Below are 27,506 nucleotides of genomic sequence, written 5' to 3'. Positions count from 1 at the left end.
TCACCTATGAGCCTTGGCTGGTGGACTCTGCTTGCCAGCCAGCCTAGTCATTGTTTCATTGGTGTATGTGTGTATCCAGAAACTTATTCAGAAAAAGACTTCACCCCTCCTATCCGAGATATGGGGTGGCAGTTCTAACCTGGCTTAGTACTGAGCACTAGAACTGGTAATATGCTGAGTAGGGGCAGCTGTGTAAAAATAAACTGGACTATACTTCTGTAACTTACCTTGATAGAGAAGTTCTTTTCATAGTATGCACACGATGCATATTAGGTGTAATTTAGTATGACAGAAATGGAGACCGACATTAAGACTGATTTTTGGTCCTCAAATAAACATTTTACTATTTCACTGGAAAAAGGTTGCTTTTTATTTTTGAGCAAAAAGGAGAAAAACCCCAACCCAAAACCCTAAAACAGAATAGCAATATAGTATTAATTCCATATTCTCATTTACAAATTCCCTACATAGATTATTTTGTGGTGAGGAATTTATGAGCAAAAAGATTAATGGTCACCTAATATCTGTAAGCTTGTAAAATATGCTAGTTTGGATCACCAGAGTGCAATCTAATGTGAGGTAATTTAACTGATCTCACAAATATTTGAATGCAATTTCATTGTATTCCACTGTTCAGCTACTTTCATATATGTACTGTTAGTATGACAGTCTGATTTGGATAAATGATGTCATTTCATATATATAACTACTGCCAAATATAGCTTAATTTTGGTTGGTTTAGGTTTAATGTAAAAGGATGTCCAAGAAATTAAAGGTCATTTCATTAACTGCTCATTTATCTTTCTTTTTTTCTTTATTCTACTATATTCTTTAATATATTCTACATCATATATTAAAGATAAAAACAACTCTCTCTGTTTCTCTGTTAACAAAAAGTGAATAGAGAAGAAAAAGTAATTATTTGTGGAATGTAAAATCCTTATGATAATTTTACAGACTTTAATTAAACCAATCTACCATGCTGTGCCTGTAAGACAGACTACGAAATAAGCTCTTATTTGTTAGGAAAAAAACATACTGCTCATTGATAAAGGATTTCAAAAGTTGCAAGTTATTTAGAAACATGGAAATTATGTTTCCTTTGAAAGGGAAGACTTACATACAAACACCCCTTTTGTTTTGATCTGAATTTTAAGAAAGTTGACAATACAAACATGTTTACACTGTCACTATAATTTCCATAGTATTTTGCATACATATAACATAGTATCTAAGGATTGCCATATTCTTTATAAACTTAGCTCAATGTTATGCTTCCATAACATAAGTGGGTACTTAGATGAATGTATGGAGTAACTGAGAATTTCTAAATCTTACAAACCTTTTGACTACAACTTAGAGGTACACTGAAGACGTACTCAGGAAACTTAATTTTAGTTTTTGTCTACTGAACAATACTCGTCTTTAATGTTCTTCTATGAATCTGTGTTTTACATCCATGCTTTCTGTGATCTGTTCAAATAGCGGATTCAGCCTATGCCCATCTAAAACATAGAGCCTGTTCCTATTTTTCAGTTTCGTGATAGATATAGTTTTGTCTTCTGACATATTTTCTTAGTGGTCTTGCTTAATGTTTTGTTTGTGTTTTTTTTTTTTTTTTCTTTTCTCTTTTATGACAACATTCCTACAAGGTGGGGTGGGCCATGATCAATGAGTTTTCTACGGTGAGAGTGATACCTGGTTGTACTTTGGAGTTTGATAGAAAGGCTGGTAGGTCTGTCCCAGCCATTTTCTGCCTAAGGATCCTGTATAAAGCAGTTAAACCCAGCTCCACTGACGTCCTTCCTCCTCACTTCTTTCCATATCTTTTTCTTTTAGTTTTGGCCACTCTGTGAGACTTTAGAGCCCTATCGTGTCTTTGGCATAATCCTCTTTGCTGCCTGACGGCTGGAGTTTTATCCACCTGGGAATGAGCAGTGGGTCTCCTGCTGCTCAGACAGAAGCTGTGCTCCACGTAGCATCCTTGTGTTTATTCTCCTCTGTAGTCAGTCTCTCGCTTGCTCCCCTGAAGCAAGGGCAAGCAGGGCAGGGGGGCCAAGAGAAGCCCCTGAGGGCTGTTATACCCTAGGTGTAGTACGAGGGTCTATATTGAACAGGGATTATGGGCTCAGTGACTCCAAAGGGCTGAAGTGTAAAACATTCCTGTGAAGTCTGTTGTGCCCATGAGATGAGAAGTTAATACTTCACATTGCAAAGTAAGCAATAAATTTATCAGCTTGCTGCTTCTGCCAGATTACAGCAGTCTGTTTTAAATATATCTATAAAGCATTTAATTCCATGAATAACACTTTTGACTCAAAAACATTTCTCTAGAAGTCTTCTTAGGCCTTGTACATCAAATTATGATCTTAGTAAGCAACAAACTTAATTGACAGATACTGTTCCATGCAGATTATAAATTAGGCAATGATTTTAAAAGCCCCCTTTAGAATAATATAGTTATTAATCCCTTTAAACAATAAAATTGCATTTAAAAATACATATTTCTCATTCATCTTAGGTTTTGTATACACTAGACACTGAAGTCTTGGCAATCTTTTTATTTTCTTTCTGTCTTGGTGACTACTGTATGATGGCTGGAAAAATTATGAACAACTGTAATACTGTGTCTGAAGTGACGAAGGATCACTAGCAGAGAACACCGACTCTTTGCCTTTAAGCAGATTCATTCTAGGACTTGGAAAAATACATTCCTTGTTCAATCGATATGGTTTATCCTCTCCAGTATTGGCCTTCAGTAGCAGGTATAGACAATGACTGTAGCACCACTGACAGGTAGGAGGAAGGTGACATGTAAATACTTTTCATACACGTCTATGAAATACAGTGTTTCAAGTACCTTCTCAGAGGCTCAGCTGCACAGGTGTTAAGGTTGTGTACAAGCATGAGAGGAGTTTTTTTGTTTGGTTGTTGGTTTTTTGTTTGTTTGTTTGTTTTTTTTTAATGGAATAAATTACATGATCAGGAAAATTACAAGGAATGAGAAAAGGGAGAAGGGAAGCCTGATAATCAGGTACATTATAAGGGTATGGTCAGTATAGGGATAGAGGGCTGACAAATGTCAACTGAGATAGAAGTTAAAGGGATGATTAAGAGAAAGATTTATTAAGCTATATTAACAAGAAAAAAGAGCGAGAGAGAAGTAGGACAATTATTACACTTCAGAGGGGAAAGAGGTGGATGTGATGCAGAAATAAAATTAAAACTTTGCCTTGGTTTTAAACAAAGCTGATAATGTTGTACATGGGAGGCAAAAGCTGAAAGTGTCTGAGGTACAAGCAAAACTTGGAGTCTGATGTATGTAAGTCAAGGAGGAACAGATAAACATCATCATAGAATTCAGAGTGAGACAGAACAAAGACATCCCATGTCTTCTTGTAAATAAATCTTAGGGCAAAAATGGTGCTGTTTTGTTGGAGAATAGAAAATACAGTATTTATATTTAAGTAGTGGGGAAGATGGAAAATAAGGGATAATGGTTTAAAAATGTGAACTTTTTTTTTTTTATCAAACAGTAGAGCAGAATGTATATGAAAAAACTGAGTTGCTGACATAAAGGAGGAAGGAAGATGGGATAAAATGGGAATTGAAAATGGCTGACAGGGGTTCATACAAACCAATCTGATACTTTCTTTTGAAAAGATAACCAATTTCCTTGATTAAAAAAAAAAAAAAAAAAAAGAATTTAGTAATCCTACTCCAGACTTCAGCAAGAAGTTGATACTGTGCCACCTGGGAAATTATTTGTGCACCTGAGGAAGATGGGGAGTACTAAAGGAATTACAAAATTTGTAAGAAATTCACTAAAATTAGATGACAATTGGTGGTGTTGCAGAAGTAAGCATTATAAAGAGGGAAAAGTACTCAAGTCAAGCATCAGTCTTAAGACAGATTTTGCTTTGTGTTTTAACCTTTGTGCACAGAGTGCAAATGTAATAATGAAACTTGATTATGAAACAAATTTGATAAACATCATGAGTTTGGGTGAGGATTATGTGTACTAAATGAAGGACTATAAAACTTTTTAGACTATCAATTAAAATAAAACTTAATTAAAAATACAATAGCAAGAACAAGACAAACTGTAAATTCAGTTAGGAAATTATGAGATGGAAGCAGTAGAATAAGAGGAGAATTTAATGAATTAGTCAGAGTTGTTATGAACACCAGTATGACACAGGCAAATTTGTTTCTGCAACATAAGGCTGCATCAAATTTTGTGCTGCTGTGAAAGAAATGGACGTATTCATGTCGTTCATGAAACTTCATCGCAAAATCATTATATTATTCTGGTCAGCCATTTTCAGGAAGAATTAACCTTCCATTTAGAGATTCAGAAAAAGCTGTATAGTAACTATGGAATATAGAGTTAGCTGTGCAAGAGATGACTAAAAGGGCTTTTCTTATTCTGACCTAAAGCTCTGAGAGACATGCTGTGGCAGGCTAAAATTGGATAGCAGAAGCTGCCGCTATCCTCCAGGCATGGATACTTGAACATTCTTTGAATCACCTTGTGAGCCACTGCCTGGGATATCAGGGTAAACCAAAACTGGAATGCTTTTACTTTAATACACCCAGCTGAAGACTGCAATAGTACATGAGCTCATTCATAGGCATATCATATATCCCTGCCCTGAAGGCTTTAATGCCCACCAGAAGGGTGGAGCAGATGAATGAAGGTGGTAACTATTCCTGCCATCTGCTTTTAAGCCACTGCTACTTGTACCTCAGAGCCTTAAGAAAGTAAAAGCGGTGAGAGAATTTTTGAATGCTTTTCATGAAAATATCGAGAATAAACAGCAAAAAGTATCAAAGGACAATGTTGATATAGTAGCAATTAATATACCACCATACTTTTAGTCTAGAAATTAAAAAAAAGATTTCAACCCTCTGGAGGTATGAGGTGATGTAAAAATATCTTACTGATTTTGAAGTGGAACTTTATCAATTTAGAAAAATAATTATGCAGGTATTTTCCTTCCAGTTTGTTCCTGTACTCCTAAGAAAAGGAAAAAAGAAAAACAACACAACAAAATGTGGGCCAGGCTTTTCATGTGTGTTTCTTAACAATGGATTATACTATTAGTAGCATTATCTAGACCAAGATCTAGCTATGTTCTGTAAGCTATTTAAAGAGCAGCACAAACCTCTCAATGTGAGGTTTGCAGCATCAGAGGCATCAAGTATATCAGTACTTGCTGTTTTGCTTTTCTGTGAGCTTTTTTTTTTCTTGACATGGCAGTATTATGCAGTTTTCAAGGAAGTCCAAAGTGTTGCTGTCTTAAGATTGTAATAAATAACTTAAACAGGTAACCATCTTGTTATTACAGTTCTTAATGCATTAGCTTGGTAATGTAAGGCAACAGAATAATAAATATATTCCGAAAGTAGTATGTAAACCATATGGAAGTTTGCATTATTGAAACTTATTAGGTAGATTAAGCCTCTGTTACTGCACTCTGTGTCTTCAAAAAACTATTAGCAAATTATATTTCTGAACACTGTCTACCTGAAATAAGTCAATGCATATGTATGAAAATAGAACAACAATATAATTATAGTGGATTTTAATAAAGGCAGTTCTGTGCTTCAGGGATTGCAAGGCATTTTAGTAGAAAGCATTAAATATGCAACGTTTTTATTATTACATTGCTTGTGTGAGAGTGAATGAGAGAGCAAGGTGGGACATTTTATATTTTGGTACTACTAATAGAGAGTATATGTTTATGATTAATTTACAAAATGTGGGGTTTTTTTAAGGAACTGATTGCTAAACATTTACATAAATGTGATTTTTCAAATTCTAAAGTATTAATTTATTAGTTTGTGATGATGATTGAATTAATTTCAAGGGAATTGTGTGGACATAATCTTTCCATGTCTAACCACTACCTTTGTGAGCCAGCAGTCCTCTGGTGCTTAATATGAAGAGTGGTTGATATGTCACTGTATTACTGCAAAGTGTGACTAAACAGCACATAATGCTAATATCCTAATAATAGGAAGTGGTGGGATCTGCCAGATGCCTAAATGTTCAAAATTCATTCACAGGCCTAGCATAAGCAGGAAATCAATAAACCAGAGTTTGTAAAGGTAATGAATGATACAGGTTTATTTTATCAATTTTATGCTTGGAATGATGGGTTAAAAATTATAATTTGTTTAATTATCTGGGTTTGGCATGAAGTAGATATACCTTTTGCCTAACATGCAGGAGTCAGCAGTAGCCACAATGAAGTTGCAAAACTAGATGCAGCTGATGCAAAGTAGTTAAAAATATGGCAAGTTGAATTTAAGGTAAGGTTAAATGAGAACAGGGTCATGTTAAACTGTGGACTTAATCTAGGTGTGTTATGATTTTAAGTCAATTTCTTTTTCTTTTAAACTTTCATTATAAGGATTATTAATAGGTTTTCTTATATTAAATTAGACCATGTTTATTACAGAAATTCTACTGACTCCACCCTATGCATCCTCATTTATCTTATTCAGACAAACATCAGTTTCAATGCGCCTGTTTTTTTACACTATATATGGCCTTTAATGATTCACAAATATTGTACAAATGCCACACCATAAAGATATTGAATATTTTATTTTCTGATTAATTTTCTTTTGTTTGTTTAAGAATATAAGAATTACTATTCCTTGTACAACACATATATTTTAAGGAAATATATTCAATACACTTCCTATAGTTCCCCATATCTATTTTGCTTTCTGTCACAAACTGAAAATGAAGTTGTGTGTGTAAAAGAAGTTTAAAAATAGGTTAGAAGCATCTTGTAAAATGTAACAGGAAATCTATGGAGATATATTTTTATCTGGAATTTGCTGTAGTGGGCAAAAATGATTATGTTGTGCCTTTCAGTTCTGTGTAAGATACATTGAATGTTGGAGAAACTTGTCTTGAATTTTTAGCAATACACGCACATCAATTCGATCAATATATAATATATACTGCAATCATAACATATTTACACAGATTTAGTGATAAGAATAAAGCAAGTGACAAAAAAAAAATCAGTTAAGAGGTGCTTGCAGAAAGTTAATCATTCTGAGTTTGTAGCAATATGTTCTGGCTCTGATCATCTATACTGTGTTAAAGTGTGGCTTCTCACTTATTTAATATACAATAGCAAATATATATCACTAGTACTAAAAGATCACTTTCCAATGGCAATGAATATATAAGTTAAGGAAAAATAGGAATCAGATATAAATACCCATGAATAAATTTGGGATTGTTTTTACAATAATTTTTATATACTGCAGCATTGAAATTCTGGAACAAATTTCCCATGGAAATGTTCATGCAAGAAGACTGTAACCTATCAAGGAAATATGTGAGATTATGCCTATGATAAACAGAAACTGGACTTGGTATGTAATAAGAAACTTCCAAGCCTTTGTTGTGGACTGGATTAGCAGAGAAATGCAAGCATCTTCCTCTTGAAAACTGAGCTAGTGACTCAATTCATTTAACTCTTTGATATATGTTCATTTTCATGCCAGGAAATGGGAGGAGGAACAAGACAGTAATATCAGTTCCCTGGAAATTAGCAAGATTCTTAAACTGCCATAGAAAAGTGAGGAAAAGAGCAGCTTATTTCATGGAAATGTAGAGAACGAGTAAAAATAATTTTCTGATTTCTTTCCATCAGTCATTGCATATGGATGCATCTACATTAATGATATGGAACACAGGAAGGCTTTTTTTAAGTGTGAATTTGACTTCATTCTATATTTAGAGTCCAGCTATATACATATTTTAGTGCACTGCTGATCCTTTTGAAGCATTGTCTTCCTTCCAGTATTGCCTTCAAGGGACCATGTGGTGTGTAGCACTTGCAGTACAGATGCAAGGGCCCCCATCATTTTATCCTCTATGCCTGCAGAGTGTATGCAAGATTAGCATGTGGTACAAACTTTGCTGCTTGTTAAGATGCAATGTAGAGGCGCGCAACAAATTGCACTGTCATCCTTCCCTTTTTATACTGCATCAGCAGTTAATACAGACACACAGACTGCCATGATTATTTGATTTTTTTGCTTGAACTTTAATAACTTCTGAAGTTAGCAGCTTTAAGGTACTCCATGTATTTAAATGATAGTACAGAGACAGATCGATCAAGATAGATAAATAGGTGCATTACCTCTATTTCCATAAACATTTTTGGGCCAGTTTAATGTTTTTGCCATTTAGTTATGATAAGTCAGTGGAAACTGATCAGAGAGATTTGCATATAATTGGATTGATGATGATGAAGAATTTTACTGAAGCATAAATACATTTCTTCTGCAACCAAAGCAGAGTGTTTTGCTTGCTTGTCCCAGATGGCTTCCTGTAAGAAGATCGTATTTAGATTGAGGAACAGACATTACTTATTTGAGGACATTTGGGAGTCTTTCATGGATTATGTTCATAGAGCAAAAGCTGCTTTGTAGAGATGCTTGACATTGCTATCCTACACTTGTGTAATTTGGTTTTAACTTTGCATATGTGTAATAGATTAGAAGAAGTGATTCGTTAAAATGTTGGAAAATAAGGGCTTTGTAGTGAGTGATTTAAAACAAATATAAATTATTAATAATACAAAAATACTTGAAAAGCTGAAAAGATTGGTGAATGCCAAACATGTTATGTAACCAACACATAATGGGTTAATGTTTTTTGTGTAGATGATCTATTTCTGAGTGGTATTTTAGGAGCTGTTTTTGAAGAATATATTGGACAGAAACCTTCATTGTTTATCAGTAGATGTGTGTGTCTCTTTAGTGTGTCATTTCCTTCATAAACGTATTGATCAAAGTGATTCAAAGGAAGCACATTTTCCCCTAGTTCTCCATTTTCTTTATGTCCATCTTGTAGCATAATAGTTGATACCCAGGATTTTGAATAATTTAGATGTTTACAGAATTGTCATTGTATATTGTATGTTACTCTCCAAATCTGGCTTGCTCACTCCCTTTTTCTTTGTGGTGGGGGCGAGGGAAGGTGGATAAGGGAGAAGAAGAGTTACCTGTTTGTTATAAAATTTCTATTCTTCACTTCTTTCAGCTATCTGATATAATTACAACTCACTGCACTATTTATCCTATCACTTAATGGAAAAAAGTTATGCTTGTTACTATACCTGAAACATTTATAGCTTTTTTTACTCTGTCTGCAGTTAACTATAGGTTAGAAAAGGAAGACCATATAAATCACTATAGTTTCTCTATGATTTAAAACTGTCCTGTTCCTGGACACAGTTAATTTAATTCCTTCTTTTTCTTGAACAATATGTAACACTATTCTAACTGTTTTCACTGCCAAATAATTATTTTATGGAGTATGTTTGGGCCTAAGCAAAAGAAGAGGAATCTTTTTGATCACTTACAAGATCCATGATACAGGATTAGTTAGCCAGACCCTACTCACATCCCAGTAAGCAGAGGTATTTCTGTATTTTTTGTAGGTAGATACAGTGCAGACTACACAGCACCCTGGCCACACTGAGGAATCATGTAAAATGAATGTATGTGCTTGTAAGTGAATTATTTATGAAATGAAACTCCAACTCTAAGGGATGTTGGATCACAAAATACATGAACTCTCTTTACTCTCATGTTGAGAAATTGATTCCCAGGGGGCAGGGTTACTGCAGAACTAAGTGGACCTTGAAAGCAAAGCTATTTTTTTCAGAAATAAAAGAAAATGAAAATACATGATAAATCATTTTAAAAAACATTGAAAACAAGAGATTCAGATAACATTTTGCATGCATTTGGAGAAATGCAAACAAGAAAAACAAATGGTATGTGAGAAAGTTTTGGTAAACAGAAACTATCTTAAGTGGAGGAACAGGATCAAATACCGTCTAATTTAGGAGTATCAATAGGATGACAAAACTCACCATTTTGTGCTTTGTTCCATCTTTGAAAGTACTGAAATTTGATTAGATGATTGCTTCCACTAATAACTGGGAGATGAGTGTGAACATATTGAATTTTCAGAATTTCAAAGTATTTGTGGTTTGCTGAAAAAAATGAACGACCCTGATGATGTGCTAGATAAAGAAAAAAGTTTCATACCTCGGGACTGAATTTCTGGACAACCAGATATAGTCTTAGTATCTGAAAATCTTTGTACTACTTGAGGACATAAGACAGAGTGGGGGAGAGGAATTAGGGGAAGCAGTCTGGCGTCCTTCAGATTTTGCTGAGAAAAACAGCTCTATAAGGAAAATGAGGAGATACAGAGAAGAAGCTAAAACATGCTAAATGACTGTACCAGTAAATAGGGAAATCAACATATATATACATACTGTTAGGTTGTTAAACACAATTCACTTGGCTAGAACACTCTAGACTAGAATAATTGTGCCAAGGATTGTACAACTGCCAATATCAAAACCATATGTAGGGAAAACCTCTGACTCTGCAGTTACTATTAAGTTATATACATCATACAAAGACAAAGACATTAGCACCAATTCCAGTTTTATATATACAGATACCAATTTGTATATTAATTTTATATATATACTTGGATATTACACTATATACTATATCAGCTTATGATTTAGAGAAAGGAAAGGCTGAATGTTTTCTCCGAAATAATTTATTCATTCAAATCCTTCATCTTCATCATAAGGAACAACAAAAGAGGGTATTTTAAGTATTAATAATTCTTCAACAAGCTCTTTTTTTAATGAATAAAGCGTAACTTCAGACCATTCAAGTTTCTGATGTAAAGCTGGTATAATTGTGTGAGGAAACTATATTTGTAAATAAAGTGTATATTATCACTTGCCTTCCTTCATAATATGGCTTTCCATCTTTATGAAAAGCAGTGCTGAGAAATTTTTCTCTGCTGATTATTATGCATTTATATCAACATTAGTTCACCCTTTGTGTTTATACCTTCAAAACTGGTAGTCTGCCACTTTTTTCCACTTCCAGTAATTAGTTCCAAGTGGAAGAATTTATGATACAGTAGGGGCTTTGACCTCTTTATTGTACTGAGATACATTATCAAACTTCAAAGACTGTATACTGCTACTATATTGATTTTGTTTTCTGTGAACAAAATCAATGAGCAAAATTAAAATAAAAAAATCAATTCTTTCATTTTTGAATTGATTCAGGTTTTCTACATGTACTTTGTTGATTTAACCTTGATTGCTAGGTTGGAACTCATTGAAAGGAGAACACATTGAGACCTTTAGTAATTCTGCATAAAAGAAACCTATCAAAATTAATAAAATATACAGTGAAAGGGAATTAAAGTTAAGACATACAGGAATGAGAAGGAAAAAGATGCAAAAGAGATCAAGAACAGTATTGTTTTCAGTTGGGATGCATTGTTTAGGAATGTCAAAGAACCTATAAAAATTAGTACCAACAACTTCATCAGAGAAATCTGCATACAGATTCTTTCTTTTTGCATTTTGTAGCCCCTTCTTTTAATTCAATAGATGGGTAGAAATGGCATATGAAATGCCTGCAATTAATTGACCGTATTTTATGAGTTCAGAGCAGTTGCAAAGCTTACCTAAAGATGAGAAAAAATTACAAAAAAATATTTAACGTAACTTTTTGCAGAAATAGATGCGTTAAGTATGTAAATATACTTGTGAAAACTTCAGCCTTTTTCTGAATACAGACATTATCTTAGTAAGAAAAAAAAAAGCTTAACCTGGAAATTGTAGAGAGAAATGTTAAGGACCTCTGGGTAGATTCTTACCTCAGATACAGCAACTCTGTATTTCAATAAAATTATTCTGCAACCGGGAATGAAATCAAAATTGTCTTCTGTGTTCATTGTAGTTTTTCTCTTCTGTATTTAATTTTCTGGTCAGAAGCAATTACCAAGAGAGGATCCTTGAAAAATATCATGCAACCACTGTAATTTTCAGATTTCACAGAGTTTAGCAGCCAAGCAATTTGTATGGAATAAAAGCACTTTTATATTGCCTCCTGCTACAACACCAATGGGGAAAGGTCAGCAAAACAGTGGGAGACCAAATGAAGGATTTTTTTTTCTTGTGTCACATCAACTTGCAAGACACGGGGAGTTTCAGAAGTACAAGTGGTGATATAGCTTTTTTCAACTATTTCTTTCCTTTTTGCCTCCTACAGCTGCTTCATTGTCAGGTAATGTCTTTTTTTCGGTCAGAATAAGGGAGTGTAAAACCTAGTTGTGAAAAGTGGCATTCTACTTTGTTTGCCATTGTCCCGCATGGATGAGAAAAAAAAAAGTACATTTGTATGTCTCTCATTTTCCTACCTTTTACGAGATTTAAGTTAGAGCTTTTAAAGTCAAATCTGACTTGCTTTACTCATATGAACAGGCCAAATAAACCCAGTGAGACTGCTTGTATGAGTAAAGACAACTCTTCTTTTAGTATCACTTTATTCTCATGCCTGTTTTAATCAAGACCACTAAAGAACAAGATATGCCAGTAGCAAACTATCAGGGAAGTTGTAATATGTGATTACTTTAGGTAGTTAAAACACAAGTCTAGATAAATTATTAGTTGGAATAATATAGGAAGTGGCAACCAGAGGAAAATGGAGCTGTGTGGCACAAGATCCCTTTTCTCTTCTTAATGGTTGTACTTCTGGGGACTGTGTACTATCACAATTTGTAGAGACACTCTCACTGATGCCAACTGCAAATTTAAATACAGATGGAGAAGTAGCTATGGTCTTGGTAGTACTCAGCTTGCTAACTTATCCAGCAAATTTCAGCCATGTAGACTACATTTTCATCTCAGGGTGAACAATATAATTTAAACAAACTGTTTTTTCAAAGGTTCATTAAACAGTTTAAAATCTTCACTTGAGATTTCTCAGGCTTATTAAAAACTGCTGTTCCCACTCTTCCTGCAGGCTTCATTTAGGTCCATAAGCACAGAGGCTTGGATTTAGCCACTCACAATTTAAAAAGTCTGGTGTGATAATCCATACTTTAACCCATTACTCATTTTACTGGTTGAGAGTCATTAAGTTGACTGAATTTTGTTGAGCTAGTAAAAGATAGCTTTGTACTCTCAAATGTAGTGGCTATATTTAAATTTCCAATGTATACTTATTATGCGTACTTACAGGCTCAAGATTATCTCCCTCTGCATTGGGGAAAAAATTAAAGTATTGTGCTTGTAGCCATTATATTTGACTTTTGACATTACATTTAGGGAAAACTGTAATTACATGAAATGCTATTCCAGCTTCTATACTGGTCTCAGTATTTTACAAAAATCTACATTAACAGTGTAATATGTGATGAATGCCTTAAATAACCCTTTCTAACACCATGAGCATGCCTACACAGTTTCATTGTTTAAATTAAGCTATTTGTTTTAGTTAGAAAGTGTCTGAAAATATCAAGAAGCCACAACCAAATTACTATTCTTCATCATACCCCAGTAGATTACTGTTTCAGCAGTGAGCTTTTCTTTTGATCTGTAGTTCCTAGAAATGGCATCAGAGCTATCTATCACAGGAAAGCAGTTTGTTGCCCTTTCTAAGGGAGTTATGATGCTAATGGGGAAAAAGTTCATTATGTCCCCTGGCAGTTACAATAGAGCCCTCAGTAATCTTCAGTGGTGAAATTCAAGGAAGGCATTAATGTTTTCAAATCAAGTTTAAAATTATTTTTTTTTCAAATTAGATTAATTTCCACATTTAAACAGCCTCAGTTTAGCCCAGTAGCACCACTCTGAATAGCAAGTGCCAACCAAGCCAATTTCCCAAAGATTTCTATTATTTTTATACATATTAATAGTACATTTATTTATATATTATCTTTGAGAAATACAACAGAGAAGAATGTTCTGAAGGATTTCAGTAACCCCTAATTATGCTCTGTAGCCTATCTTACCAGGCTTAATTATCTGTTTATGTTACATTTTGCAGAGTTCCGATTCAGGAAAGTACCATGACTTTAAATTGGCTTTTGACACAAAATAACCTTTATTTAAACTGTGAAGCTGCACACAGACAATTGCTTCTGGGAAAAAAAAAAGTGTCACTTCTTGAATACTGTTTAGAGCAATTTTATTTTAGCAAATAAGAACAAGAGTGGTATATAGACTAAGTAACCTCAGAAAACTAGGTGGGCATAGTTATAATTATAAATGTCCATCTGCTTTTCTATTTTACTGCTGGAAGAATGACAATTTATTCCTGTTATCCACCCCTTTAGTCTGAGAATGGTAGAAGTATACATGGACTAAAGGTAACTCTAGCCTGACTTGCCCAGCTCTCAGCTTCTACCAAGAAGGAAGTTTGCAGATAACCAGTTACACGTGCATGAGTTTAACAGGTGGGTTTATGCTTACTGTAAAGCTTGGTGTCTCATCTAAGCTAGCTGTATAGTTTCAGAACTGAGAGATTTTATGATGAGAAGTGGGCATCTTTGAGTGTCCATTTATGTCAACCTGGCTTGGTTTTCGAATATTTAGAATTAAACCCTTTTTGGTGTCTCTCTCCCTGAGACTACAGAGAGACTTGATCTCAGAGGAACTTTAAATGTTCAGGCTCAAAACATTTCTTCGTTTAAGTTTAATGTCAGTTATCATGGAACACATTTAGGTAGAAATGTCTAATCTCATTTGGTTTGCTTTAGCATACAGCTAATGACAGAAGATAGTTCATGTATTTGACCTTACAATTTGTATTTGAACCTCACAATGCCATTTCTACAGAGGGTTAGAAAGCTAAGCTTGTATTAACTGTTGCAGGACTAGAAACCAGGAGATTCAGTCTTCATTCCTAGGTCTGTCACTAGTACCCACCCCTTTGGAGCTACACCTGTGAAAACACAGAATACATTTTCATCATTTTAGCCAGAGAAAATTGTTTGATCCATTTTGTTTTGTGAACTGTTTATAATATATGGTGATGAGATCCATAGAAATGTCTGTAAAGAGTATGATACTGTAGAAATACTTCAGTGTTCTCTGTTTCACTGAAGTTGGGAGAACTGGTTTTCAGAGCAAATCCTTTTGTACTTAACATCTATAAGCTACCTACTGGCCAGATTGTTTGAAACAGATATTAATTTTCATCGTTGTGTGTGGGACGGTTCTGTATATACACTTCATTGCACTGTTGTCAAAGAATGCTTTAGATTTAACCATGCTGTATTTAAGAAAAACCATATTTTATAGATTACCTTTTTTCCTAAAATATCATATTAGAGAAGCAAATGAAACTTACTATTTTATGTTGGTGTCAAATATAGATAGCATTTTTGCTTTTGTTTAAGTATTTCATGACTGTGAAGTGTGAATGTTTTAACATTGTTAGTGGGTAAAGACTCAACAAATTCGAAAAAAAGACATAGTATGGAAGTAACTAACACAATAATATGGTGAAACTGTTGATTATATACTCAGTGCTGGCAGTGGCACAGCTATACATAAGATGTGTCCTGAGGAACCTGCATTATAAAGAGGAAACTTGCCAAGTTGTAGGAGACTCAGTGTTTTTCTTTTTTGCCTTCATCCTGCTTCCTTCCCTCATTTTGAAATGCTCCCCATGGAGGGCATTAGGAAGTTGTGAATTAAAGCTCCGGGGAGCCTGAAAGAAGCAGCTATAGGCAGCACTGCGGAATAAAAAGGGTAGATTTCCTGGTGCCATTAGTCAGATGTTTCCTATGCATGATGAAGTGTGTAGCGTAAAAAGGACAGGGAAAGGAGAATGCAAGCAGTATGGTCTGTAAAATTCATGTCATGCCGTAATATCCTTGTGTGCCCTTGCATTTCAGATGCTTGAAAGTATGTGGACTTGGTCTGAGCATCTTGTTTGCAGTAAGGAATTGATAAGTTCTGGGTACCCGTTGAGTTCAGTTTGTTGTCTTTCAGAGATGAACTGTTTTGATACTTTTATGAATCTGACTATAGCTCTTGAGCAAAGCTTGTGCCTGTACTATGTACAGACATCAGAGCATTCCCAAAGAACTTGAAGTACATGCAGGGGGCTAAACCCAATAAACTCACTTGGAGCAGTCTCTGTTTTTCCTTTATTTTTCTCATGTTGATGGTGTCAATTTCTGGCATTAATATTGAAATAGTAAAATGGTAAAAACATAGGTGCAATACAAATAAACTGTGTTTTAAATTTTAATCTCCAATTTAAAAAGTTAATTTATTGTCTAAATATAGCATTAGATTTTAAATATAACACAATTTCATTTTGTATTGTGCTGTGGAGCACTTCCCTGCAGCCTTCTGCACTTAGCTTTGACTCATTCTCACTGAAATAGCACTGTCAGTGAGCAGCACTAGACTGATTTTGAGTTCACTCAAAAAGTTATTTCCAGTAGGATGGCTTTTGGCAAATATATACTGTTTTTATACATGTTGTTAGGGTGATTTGTATATTAATTTCTTTGTACTACCTTTGACTGAGTTTGTGGCTTATTGCAATATGTTACCAAGGTAAAAATAGGGTTTACAATTATGGGAGGTCAGACAGTAATGTCAGGACCTCTGCTCTGTAGAATTCATTACTGTAAGTGACGTAAGAAGATGATACATTAGCAAGGCTTAAAAGAAGATGGAAGAATTTTGAAACACCATTTAGTCTAATAACTTTCTAGAATTAGATTTCTACATATATATAATACCTGCATACAATAGGACATATTTCTCTCCTATTGCCTACCCAGTAAAGTTGCATTTACGGCATGAAGTACATTCATTTCAAAAGAATAATGTGTAACAGTGTGGACTGCTACATAGAACGGGGAAGTAGGAGTTGGGGAACTTGCATTGCATTCTTGCTGATGACACTGACCTGCTTTTGTGGGGTGAAAGGAGTCATTGTAGATTTTTGTGCCTTGATTATCTGGTATATTAAGTAGATACAAAACATCTTACTTTATGGGACATGATGAGGATTGCTTAAGTAAATACTATTCATGATTTGTAAGCGTCAGTGGAAATTTGCCGATTAATGCCCTATTATTACAACATTTTGAAACACTTTTAATCTGCACATGTGCAGTGCTTTTATATGTTGAAATGCAAAAAAATCAGAATCTTGAGTTCTGGCATCATAATTTCAGCTTTGCCATTTTCAGAATACTGTATTTTTTCCCATTACTATGATAAAAAAAAAGGCAGAGAATTGTCTTTGAACTGTAACCATTTAATTTTTGTCTAATTTATTGGAAATTTAGTAATTTTTTTCTGTTATAATGCACTATGTACTGGGTCTGCTGAATCTCAGATATTCTGGCCATGTTGAACTGCACCAAGAGAGGATTACAATAGCTGTTTTAATGCGCGTAGGAAATAGGGTAGAATTTTCAAAAATGTTCACTATAACTTACTCCGTTAATTAACTCTTTAAAAAATATGACCCTTAAGAGTCATCACTAGATGGATGTGCAGATGGTTATCCACATCTTGCAATAACCAGTGTGAATTCAGCCAGGCAGCAGGTGGGAAGATTCTGGACATCTGTATCATCTCTCTGGCTTGTGCATCTGCCTCTCAGGGCCTGTACAGCTGCAGTGGCTGCTTCCCTACATGCCATAACCAGGAAAGAAAAGGCAATTGGAATTCTAGTCCCCACACGTGGATATCAATGGCTGGCACCTGATACCGAATTCCCAAGTCACTGTGTGTATTTCATGCCTTTCACACATCAACAAAACTTTTTATGTTGCACATATCTAATACCTCAGTGTACACTTCCAAATTTTCATAATACTTTGCAATACTGCATTTTATTTTAGGACAGAATATAAATGTGTAAATTTTTTGTAGGAAAAATATGGTGAATAATGGTACCAGAAGTATTAATATATTAAAAAATAGAAGATCAAATTATCACTAGATCATTTGATACTCAGTTTTACAATCCATTGAAATTCTACTGAAGAGATTTGTACTTTGTGTAGCTGGAATAGCTGCCAATCATGCTTCCCTCATCTATTCTTTTATTCAAATTAATACTGGTAAGCTTGAAATACCTTAAGTAGCTTTAGCCCTTCTGTAATTTACTTTTAATAGGAGGAATGAAATATAGTCCATATGGTAACCTGGATGATCTGTCTTGAATTATTTCTAGGATAAGATAAAATACATACCTGAGTTTTGGTTACATACCCAATCTCAATTTATTTTTATTAAAAATTAAAATATCCTTTAAATACACTTAGTCTGAGGCCATCTGTTGATTTCGTAAATCCTATAGCCTCAGTTCTTGTGCTGGATAAACTTCTCCTACACCAACTTACCATTGAGGTTTCAACATCAGAGGTGGCAGTTGTGAGGTGGGCTTGGAGTGCTGCATGCTTCAATGGAGTGAAAAGGTGAAAAGCATTTACCTTTTTCAAAACCTGCTTCTAAGTCAAGAAAGTAAAAGAAAAAAGTGTCTCAATGAATTCAATGGGTTTGGGGTCAGGTCTCAGTGTGGTAAACTAGCAAACTCTCTGATGCTAACTATGACTAGATGAGGATAAACAGTGTGCTCCTTCTTATTAAAGACTTTCTATGTAATGGTGTCAACCTATAATAGAGTAATAACACATACTTTGTATTTTTATTAAGTGGTGTGTTTCTACTAATTGAAAGAGTAGGTAATTTCACAGAGACAGAGAAAAAGTGATTTTTTAAAAAATGTAATATTCATGTAAATCTCTAGTGGTTTCAGACTTGTGTTTGTAACAATAGTCTTACGTTCTTGTTTCTGAACTAGTCATTAAGAAGAATACACAGTAGTGTAATCATAATTTTGACTCCCCCTTAAAATTACTGATCCATTTCTCTATTATGCTGTCAAGGGACCACTATAGCTGCTTAAGAAGAAGGCTGGCTTCAGCACTGAAAAAGCAGCACATCATTCATTAAAGCTAACAGCAGGCATGCAATTCCTAAAATAATTCATCACCAATGTGGTGGTGGTGGGACACTTCTAAAACAGAGGGTTCCAATCATGCTGTGTGCAGTCTGCAGTGATACAAAGGATTTTTCTGATGGTCAGAAGGTGCTATGTGTTAGTAGTTTGACTGTGCATTTTAATGGGAATATGAAGTATTGTGAAAATATTGTCTTTAAATATATATAAAACTTCCTCATATTCATTTTTTTTCTTTGTATACTCCAGGCAGTTAAACATACAAGAATAAATTATACGTACTTAAACCATTTCTTTAGAATTGGTGGATTTCCCAAAGATATCACTACCTGTCACTAAGAGCTGTTGATGTGACTATTTCTTATTGTGGTATAACAATAGAATCACATTCCTTAGAGTAATATGTGAGATGTGGATAGCATAATGGACTTCCAGGGACTTTGAGAAACACCATTATGTTTTTGCTGATTTTGTATTAAATAAGTACCAGCCTGTGTTTGTGGGTTAATATATGCATACCATTTGGAATGTACTTAATGGCATTATGTAATTCACAGATGTTTTATTATTCATAGTACTGTGCATTCATAGCTCTCTGTAGTCACTGTTGTGCAAAATCTAATGAGGGAGATTCTGTGTGTCTTTTGCTGGTCTTTTGGGCTTGTCAAACTCTCATTCAGTTCATTCAAATCACAAGCAGTGGATGGGGTACCCTTTTCAAGTTTGCTGTTTGACTGATGGGGTGGATAGAAGTAAAACTACTGATTTGTTGTAATTTGTGCGTGTATATTTCCTGTTGTAAAAATACTGGGGAGGACATTAAAACCCTAAGATCTTATCTTTCCACTGTATTTGGATTGTTCTGTAATTTGCCCATTTGAGAGGGGACAAATTATGGTTACTGTAAGTATTAGATAAGGATTTTATACACACTTTTCAAGAGCATAAATGAAATCACACTGTTACAGACAGAAGTGAATGAAAACAAAACGAGAAAGCTTCTCTGTTTCTGTTGTTGTTATTTTAAATCATATTAGAAATGCGTTCTCCAGCTGGTTTACCAATTCACCCTCCTTGATTTCATCATCTGATCAGCACTAGACCACTAGCTGATGAAAGAGAAAGTAAGTGTTACTGATTGCAGTGTCATTTATCATTTTCTATTAATATAAAGCCCACAGAGTCTCAGTGCTGTAGTTCCACTAAGGAAATCATAAATCATAGGAGGTAAATGATGTCCAAAAGTCCTCACTGGAATAAAAATTTTCATTTGGAATTTTGTTACAATTTTTTAAAACTTCTGGGTTTTTTTACTTTCTTTTCTTATTAGTCACCCCTTTTCTCTGTGACTATTGCATTCTTTATCCAACTTCTGAACCTGTTTCTTAGCTTCATCCCTGCCTGGTTGGACTTTTTGGACTGTGAAACTATAAACTGTAATCTCTTTTTCTTCTTCTATCACCATATTTACTATTAATCTATTGCGTGCTACATTACCATTTTAATTATTGCCATGAAATGCAGTTGTTCACTAGTAAAAAGTTTATTCACACTTAAACATTCAGTGCTTTAGGTTTAGTTTGTGGGTTTTTTACATATAATGGCAACTTCTTGGGATAACCGTTTTTTTTTTACTGTTTTCCTGTTTCTCCAAGGGAAAGTATTCTTCCCTGGGAATGCTTTTGGTGAAAATTTAATACCCATGTGTTTAAGCTCATTGTACAGCTTTGTACAGGTCTGTCATTGCTGACTGCCTGCTTTTGTGCAAAAGAAAGGCATAGTCCTGTGTAGCCTAACCTATCAATGACTGTAACATCTTGTGGGAAAAACAAAGCAGTTTGCAGTGTTCTACCTTTCCATGTTGGGCTAGTGGTAGTTTTGCCTTTGCAGAGTCTGGGATCAGTATTAGGAAAGTAAATACACTGAATAATGAATTTGACAGTTTTGTAAATGCAGTACTTTTCCACTTGAAGTGTTTGTGAAACTGCTTTTGATTTATATAATATTCAGTCATTCACTTTGATGTTCCATTCATTCATATACCACTGCAGTAAATAAACCTGTAAAGCCCTTTGGTGCAAATTATAAACTTCAGTCAAAATGCCCATAGAAGAGTGATGACAAATGCAAGGAACACAGAAACTAATGTAAAATCTGAGACATGTATGGAAAATTTGAGCTTTCTGTCACATTTAAGAGGAGTCAGTGCAAGAAGCTGGTAAGAAAGTGATTTTTTCTTAATCTACCATATCCAGTGAACTTCATTAATGTGAGACATGCTTGTGAAAACATCCTTCCTCCTGTGCTGCTGTTCTGGCTTCCCGTGACTATGTCAGTGACTGACAAGCTGCAGTCTTCACACTGGATGAGGGCATAATATCCTAACTTTTTTTTCAGAGCTGTGTTATCTTTGTAATGTTTTCTAACAACGTTGTGATGTGAATGTTTGGTGGTCCAACAAACACCGAAGTCTAGCAGTGGTCCATGCTTAACATTTTTAAGAAGTTCCTGTTTTCTTGATGAACAGAAGGGACACAATACATAAAGCACAGAGAATTTGTTTTGCTTCGACTTGCAAAATTTATGGAATGGCAAGCCAATGGTGTTTCAGGAAAACAGCTTACGTAAAGTCCTCAAAATGGTGAAAAATGCCTCTTTTGGAGCCCCAGTGGGTATCTGTCAGAACAGAACTCCTGCAAGCAGACAGTGCAATTAATTTTAATTATGTGCTTTGCTTCTGTCACCAGTTTTTACTCTGTGATGAGTAATGGCTAAAGGTTTTAAACAGTTTTATATCTCAATTTGAGGAGCACAGAAAATATTTGGGTAAGTCCTATTATAAACCAGGAATTATTTCAGAAGAGATGTCTGTTTTTAGAGGGCTGTGGTACTTTCTAGGCTTTTAGTCAATTCTGTCTCCTGTCTGGACAGGAAACTGAATAACAATGCTAATCTCCCTCAGACAGATTGATACCATCTTCACTCCATAACAAGGACATCAAGAAAATTTCCAGTCATGGAGGTCACATTATCGTACACAGGAGCAACACTGGAGTTAGATTCTGTTTCTGGTTCTTTGTTGGCTTGATAGCTGTTCTGGCCTGGGACAGCCTGGTCCGGAAGATTTGATGTTACAGCTGGACTGAGATGAAGATGCAAATGAGGTCAAATGCCACCAATCACAAAACAATCGGGAAAGTTTATTGGAGCAGAGTGTTGACAAGAAAAGAGCAATAGGAAAGGGAAGGAAGGATAGAAAAGGATAGAAAAGAAGGAAACCTAGTGAGCAGTCAGGACAGAGCTGGAAGAGGCAGTCACCACCGTGGACCCAGCGGTGTTCCCTCGCCCGTTGGTGGTGGGTGTCTCCAGGTGGCACCTCGCTGTTCGATGGTGCCGCCTGCTACAGGGCACTCGGGGAGCCCGTTCCCCTGATAGCAGCACGTGCTGCACACCCATGCACGCTCCCCCCTTGGCACGTCAGTTCTGAGGGGCATGCGACACCTGCATGGCCCTTTGACACAGACTGCGTGGGCTGAGGTGGGCAGTCATGCCAGGATGTGTCCCCTGAAACAGTGGCGGCTCTTTGGCCCCAGCTGATGTCAGGTCTCGGGTGGCTGTGGGCTCCTCGCCTGGTCCACAGTGGCCGAGCTCCTGCCGGGGAGCGGGGCACCAAGCTCAGTGGGGCTGCGAACAGGCTGTGGGGCGGGCGGCTCCATGTGGGCTTCCACAATAGCAGTTTCCAGATTTAGGTCTGATAAATATAAATGGACAGGAATATGTATTCTACACAATGTCTAAAGAAAAACGCTCAGGGCTAACTAGCTTTTTATGCAAAAGAAAATGTAAAAAGTAGCAGTTAGGTTCTCCCTGTGTTTGTCCACCTAGATTGTGTTCTTCATTCACTAAGCTCCTCTATTTGAGACAGCTTTGGATTTTTGTATTTCAGGTTTTTGTGTATGTAGAGAACAGTCCAACAGTGATAACTTGAAATGAGGCTGCTTGCTGTAGGGCCAAAGGAGGGTAGATGGAGAAAAATACAAATAATGGGCAAAACTCAACACATGGTTCTGTAAAAGGGACTATTTTTATTACTATGTAAATGAGTTCCAATGCTTAAACTTGAATACAGTACAAAATAATTAGAAATCTTTAAGTGGAGGATGCTGAAAAAAAAAAAAAAAGAGCTGATTCAAAATAAAATATGATTTTTTTCACACAGATATTCCACTTACATCTATGCCTGGGAGGGGGAAGTTGGAAAGACCCTCTCCTCTGGAAAAAAACCCCAATTGCAATAAAATACTTTATTGCAATAAAGTTGCAATAAAAGACTTAAAAACTAAGCACAAAAGATCAAGTTTAAAACTGTTACATTTCACCCCAGAAACTTGGCAGTGTTTAATTTTTATATAGCATCATTTTTATTATGTGTTAAATTAAAAGTATAAGGTAATAGTTGTACTGAGGTGAGCACAAAACTAGAATTCATTGACTGCTATTGATCACTGTTGCTGCTGTACGTTGCAGGAGGGCAGTTTGGTTGTGCTCTTAAGGTGCTGTGAAGAAATAACAATACTTGAGTAGAATGATTAGGAGATTGTTGCATTTTGGTACAATTTATTTATTCTGACATAGAAACAGAAGTTTTAAGCAAGTTTTTTGTTTGGGGAGATGCTTGGGGAGAGAAAACCTTCTGTATAGTTTTACAACTTGCCTAACAGTCTCTTTCTGGTGTCCTCACTTGGCTGAGGCTAGGAATACTATTTTCTCAGTATTGCAAAGGCAGGCAATCTTTAATCTGTTCATATTTTTAATACTTAACTACCCTGGTCCCTTATCCATATAGGGGCTTCACCCTCTAAATATGAGTTTTCTTCTCTGAGGAGTTCCTCTATCTGCAGAACAATTGGGTCTTTTATATAAATGACCTCAGAGTTGCCTTTTTTTTTTTTTTTTTGGTTTTGTTTTCCTGAAACGTCTAGCACACTTCTAGCTGTTCAGATAACTACTATATATTTTGAGTTTATCCCAAAGTTACTGACTTACGGTGTTTTTGGTTTTGGTTTTGGGTTGGGTTTTTTGTGTGTGTGAAGATTACCTGCTGAAACTCTTCATGAATGAACTGCAAAACTTAACCAAATAGTTATGACATTGTAATTGTTATGGGGCAGGTATTTTGCTAAAATAAGAGAGACATGCAGTAATCAATGTACCTACTTAAAAAATAGTTAATAATGTTATAGTTGCTGTGTTTGTCAGGCAAGTAAAAATATAGCAGAACATGACTTAAAGTTTTGCTTAGATCTTGTCTGTCACATCTTTTGCGGGATGAATTCCAGCCTAACAAACCTAAACAAATTCATTCCATGTTACAGGCAACGTGATGTATGAAGCATAAAGAGATGAAGCCCTTTCAGTATGAACCTAGATGTGACTATAGGGAAACAGCAGAAAGGAACTAAAGACAACTTGGTTTACATAAGCTAGGTGAAAGAAAACAGAAACTCAAGGATGCAAATCCTGCTAATGTTTCAAACTTATTCTGTCAATGTTTGTTATGTTTGTCTATGATTTCCACCCACAACACAGAGACAAAGCAGCTATTCTAATTGTTATGAATAATTTACTTTTAGTTTCAAAAGCAGTGATATTTGTAGTTTAGGCTAAAAAAAAAGGGAAAAAAGATGTACTTTAAAAGAAATGAGGCACAATACTTTCATAGTTCTTATGATGAAGCATCCTCTCTTCATATCCTATATGACAGCTCTGGCAACAGTATAAATCTTTCCATCCTTCTTACTCCGATTTAGCTATACTTGAGATAATATATGTTGAGGGCATCTTAAGCATAAAGATACTAAGCTCTAAAACAAATATGACAACTAACATTTTTAACCTGTGTGGAGTTGGAAAGGATTTATACTTTATATCAAAGGGTAATTCCTCTGTCCCCCTCTGCTGTTCTGGAAACTCACCTGTGTTTTTTTTCTCAGTGCCAGGATTGTTCTTTTCTGTTTCTCAACTCATATTCTAGAAAGCTGCGTGGTAATAGTTGGATATTTAAGAAATATTGTCCATGTTGGCATAAATAGACTCTCAAAGTATTTGGCAATTAGATTTATATGCTGGGGTAGTGATGCAGAAGAATAACAGTCTCATCGTTTTCCTTCTGGAGCAGCAGGGAAAGCTATGGAAATAGCGTATAAGCCCTTGGCAGCCAGTAGACAGTTCATCTGCCACCCTTACTTTGCATTTACTGCAGACATACTGATTAGCCTGTAAGGATGCTTAAGTCATCCCTGTGCTCACTCTCAGTGGCTTAATGCTGGACTTCAAGAAATCAGGAGGTTTTGGGGAAGTAGGAGAGAAAGAAGTTCTTAAAATAGGTACAGCAGGAACAAATGAAACAGAAACTGAAGGGAAGAAAGAAACTACCCTCCACTCCCCATCAGGAGACAAAGACAAAAAATAAATAAAAGAATGAATAAATAAATAAATGTGTATAATGCAAGTATGTGATGAAGAAAAAGAAGTATTTTCGGATTCCTTATATAGTCTTATAATAACTTTGCAAAAGAAAATAAGTCTTACTAACACCTAAATTGATAATAAAATGGGGCAAGTGCACTCCCGCTATCACAGCACAGTATCATCCTTTTTCTGTTTTTAGCTTATTCCTTGCTATTCAGGGTTTGTTTACTTCAAATTTTAAAATAAAATTAAAGAGTAAAAGCAAGAAATTATGTATTATTTTTGGTCAGAATGATAAAAGTGAAGTTTGAAACAGCCTCTCTCTCATATGGTGATACAAACATAAAGGAGCAGAAAAATGCTTCAAAGGGTCTGTAACTCATGAAGCTAAGGAAGTAGTGTATTTGTTGATGCTTCTCCTTAGCCCACAGAAACTCTTCTGAATATATATACCTCATAATTAGGGCTTCGTGTGCCTGCGGGGAGGGTACGCTGCCAGGGAGCAGCCTTTATGCACGGTGCGCTACCCTAGCAACCCAATAGATTTCCAGCAGACATGTGTGGGAGTTAATGCTGATCTTTGCAGAGTTAACCCGTGTTTGGAGAGAGAAGGGTGCACAGCTGCTGTGGACTAGTCAGCATAGTATGGCTTTGGACATCCACAGGAAAAGAACTTGGGCAGTGTATGTTCATATTTGGTATATGTACCTGGATTTTTTTGTCCCTTATCCACCATCCCTGTGTGGATCAGTTAGCTGATGCCCGCTAACTGTGCTTTTGACCTGTCCTAGGTTTGCCATTTATTTCTCATCTAAGTGTGATATGAGCTTTGAGCATATATTTTTCAGTTATACCAGATTAGCTTTTTAAAAAGTGAATTTGCTATTTGCCATCTTACTGCTTCAGGAGAACTCTGAGTAACTGTTTTAAGAGATAGTTGGCTTTAAAACATTTCATTATAAACTTTGGCTAGTCAGGGTCAGATTTGCACCTCTGTTCAAGCTGTAGTGGTGGGGTGGCCATCAGACAGAAATAGCCATCTGAAGCTGAGCTCTGCCAGTCCCAGGTGGAGCCCTACGACTGATTTGATTATCAGAAAAGGTAAACAAGCACAGAAGTGTTGAGAGAAAGGGGTGAGGAAAGGAGAGGAATTCTTGTGTCTCACTGAGAACTGACTCCAACAGCAATAGCTGGTTGCAACCAGAATGTTCATAGCTCCTGTCCTCATGCTTTCCTCTGATCAGAGCTAGAAAAATATCACTACAACAGAGTGAATAGCATGTATGTGTCTTGTAGCTATGTTAATCTCATTCAGTATTTTAAAGGCATAGAGCAGAACAGCCCTGATGGGAGTGCAGAGGGTAGGAACTTGCTTAATGGTCAAGTGCAAAAGATTAGGACTGTGGAGGAGACAGTTTTCTGGATCTCTGATAGGCTGTAGGGACTTTTTGCAGCTTGTATAATTTAATTTTGAACCACCTAAGGAAGAATTCATGTGTGCAATTTCTGCTGTTTTCCATCCCCAAAGGAAAGCATAGCAATCTACCCAATCATCTGATATCCTCATTAATCAGCAGAAAAAAAGATCTGTGAGATAGGGAGCCAATGTTTGCATATAGTTTCAATGACATAAATCTGTAAAAATTATGATTTTGGCTGTCAGTTTTATTGGTAATGAAAAGACTTTCACCAAGATGCTTGCATGCAAAGCTTTGAGAGTCATATACAGCCAGGAGTTAAGATTCCGGCTTTACTGAACTTCAGTGGGTTTATCAGAAATAAAAGTTGAGAGCATCTCCCTGAAAGTTTCATCTTTCCTTGTATTGGCATGTAGAACCTTGAAATTCTGTCAGTGCCTTCCAGTTAGGACCCCTGAACACTTTCCTTGGATTTACTGATCTAATCTAAGGAAAAATTGTTGAAGAAATCTATTTGGCCTATATCCTCTGTTATTTTCACTGAGAAAATTTGATATGGGGTTTATACATAAATTACATTTGTTCAAAGTTCCAAACCCTTTCACTCTGGTAATTAACTTTCTACTACTAGTTAAAATAGTAGGGCAGAATAGTAATACCTGGATGAGTTGAAGAGAAGTAGACTAGTCTGTGAGAAGTTTTCTGTATGTTTTCATAATGATCCTGGGATCCCCA

General features: G+C 35.6%; 1 protein-coding gene across 3 annotated transcripts in view; it reads left to right on the top strand.

Annotated features, from left to right (window-relative positions):
• The window catches only part of PCDH7 (protocadherin 7), a 288,813-nt gene that overhangs the window by 47,582 nt on the left and 213,725 nt on the right, over positions 1 to 27,506 (top strand). The window contains exon 2 of one of the 3 annotated variants that reach the window (XM_080375609.1): positions 9,483 to 22,221. The exons of the other annotated variants lie outside the window; for them this stretch is intronic. Within the exon in view, the coding sequence (XP_080231735.1) occupies positions 9,483 to 9,560 (78 nt within the window). The 3' untranslated portion in view covers positions 9,561 to 22,221. Of the gene's footprint in view, positions 1 to 9,482; positions 22,222 to 27,506 lie in introns of those variants that run through there. 3 annotated transcript variants of the gene reach the window in all.

The sequence above is a fragment of the Falco punctatus genome, assembly GCF_963210335.1.
Source record: "Falco punctatus genome assembly, chromosome: 1".
NCBI lineage: Eukaryota > Metazoa > Chordata > Aves > Falconiformes > Falconidae > Falco > Falco punctatus.
This window is presented reverse-complemented; position numbering and strand designations above follow the sequence as displayed.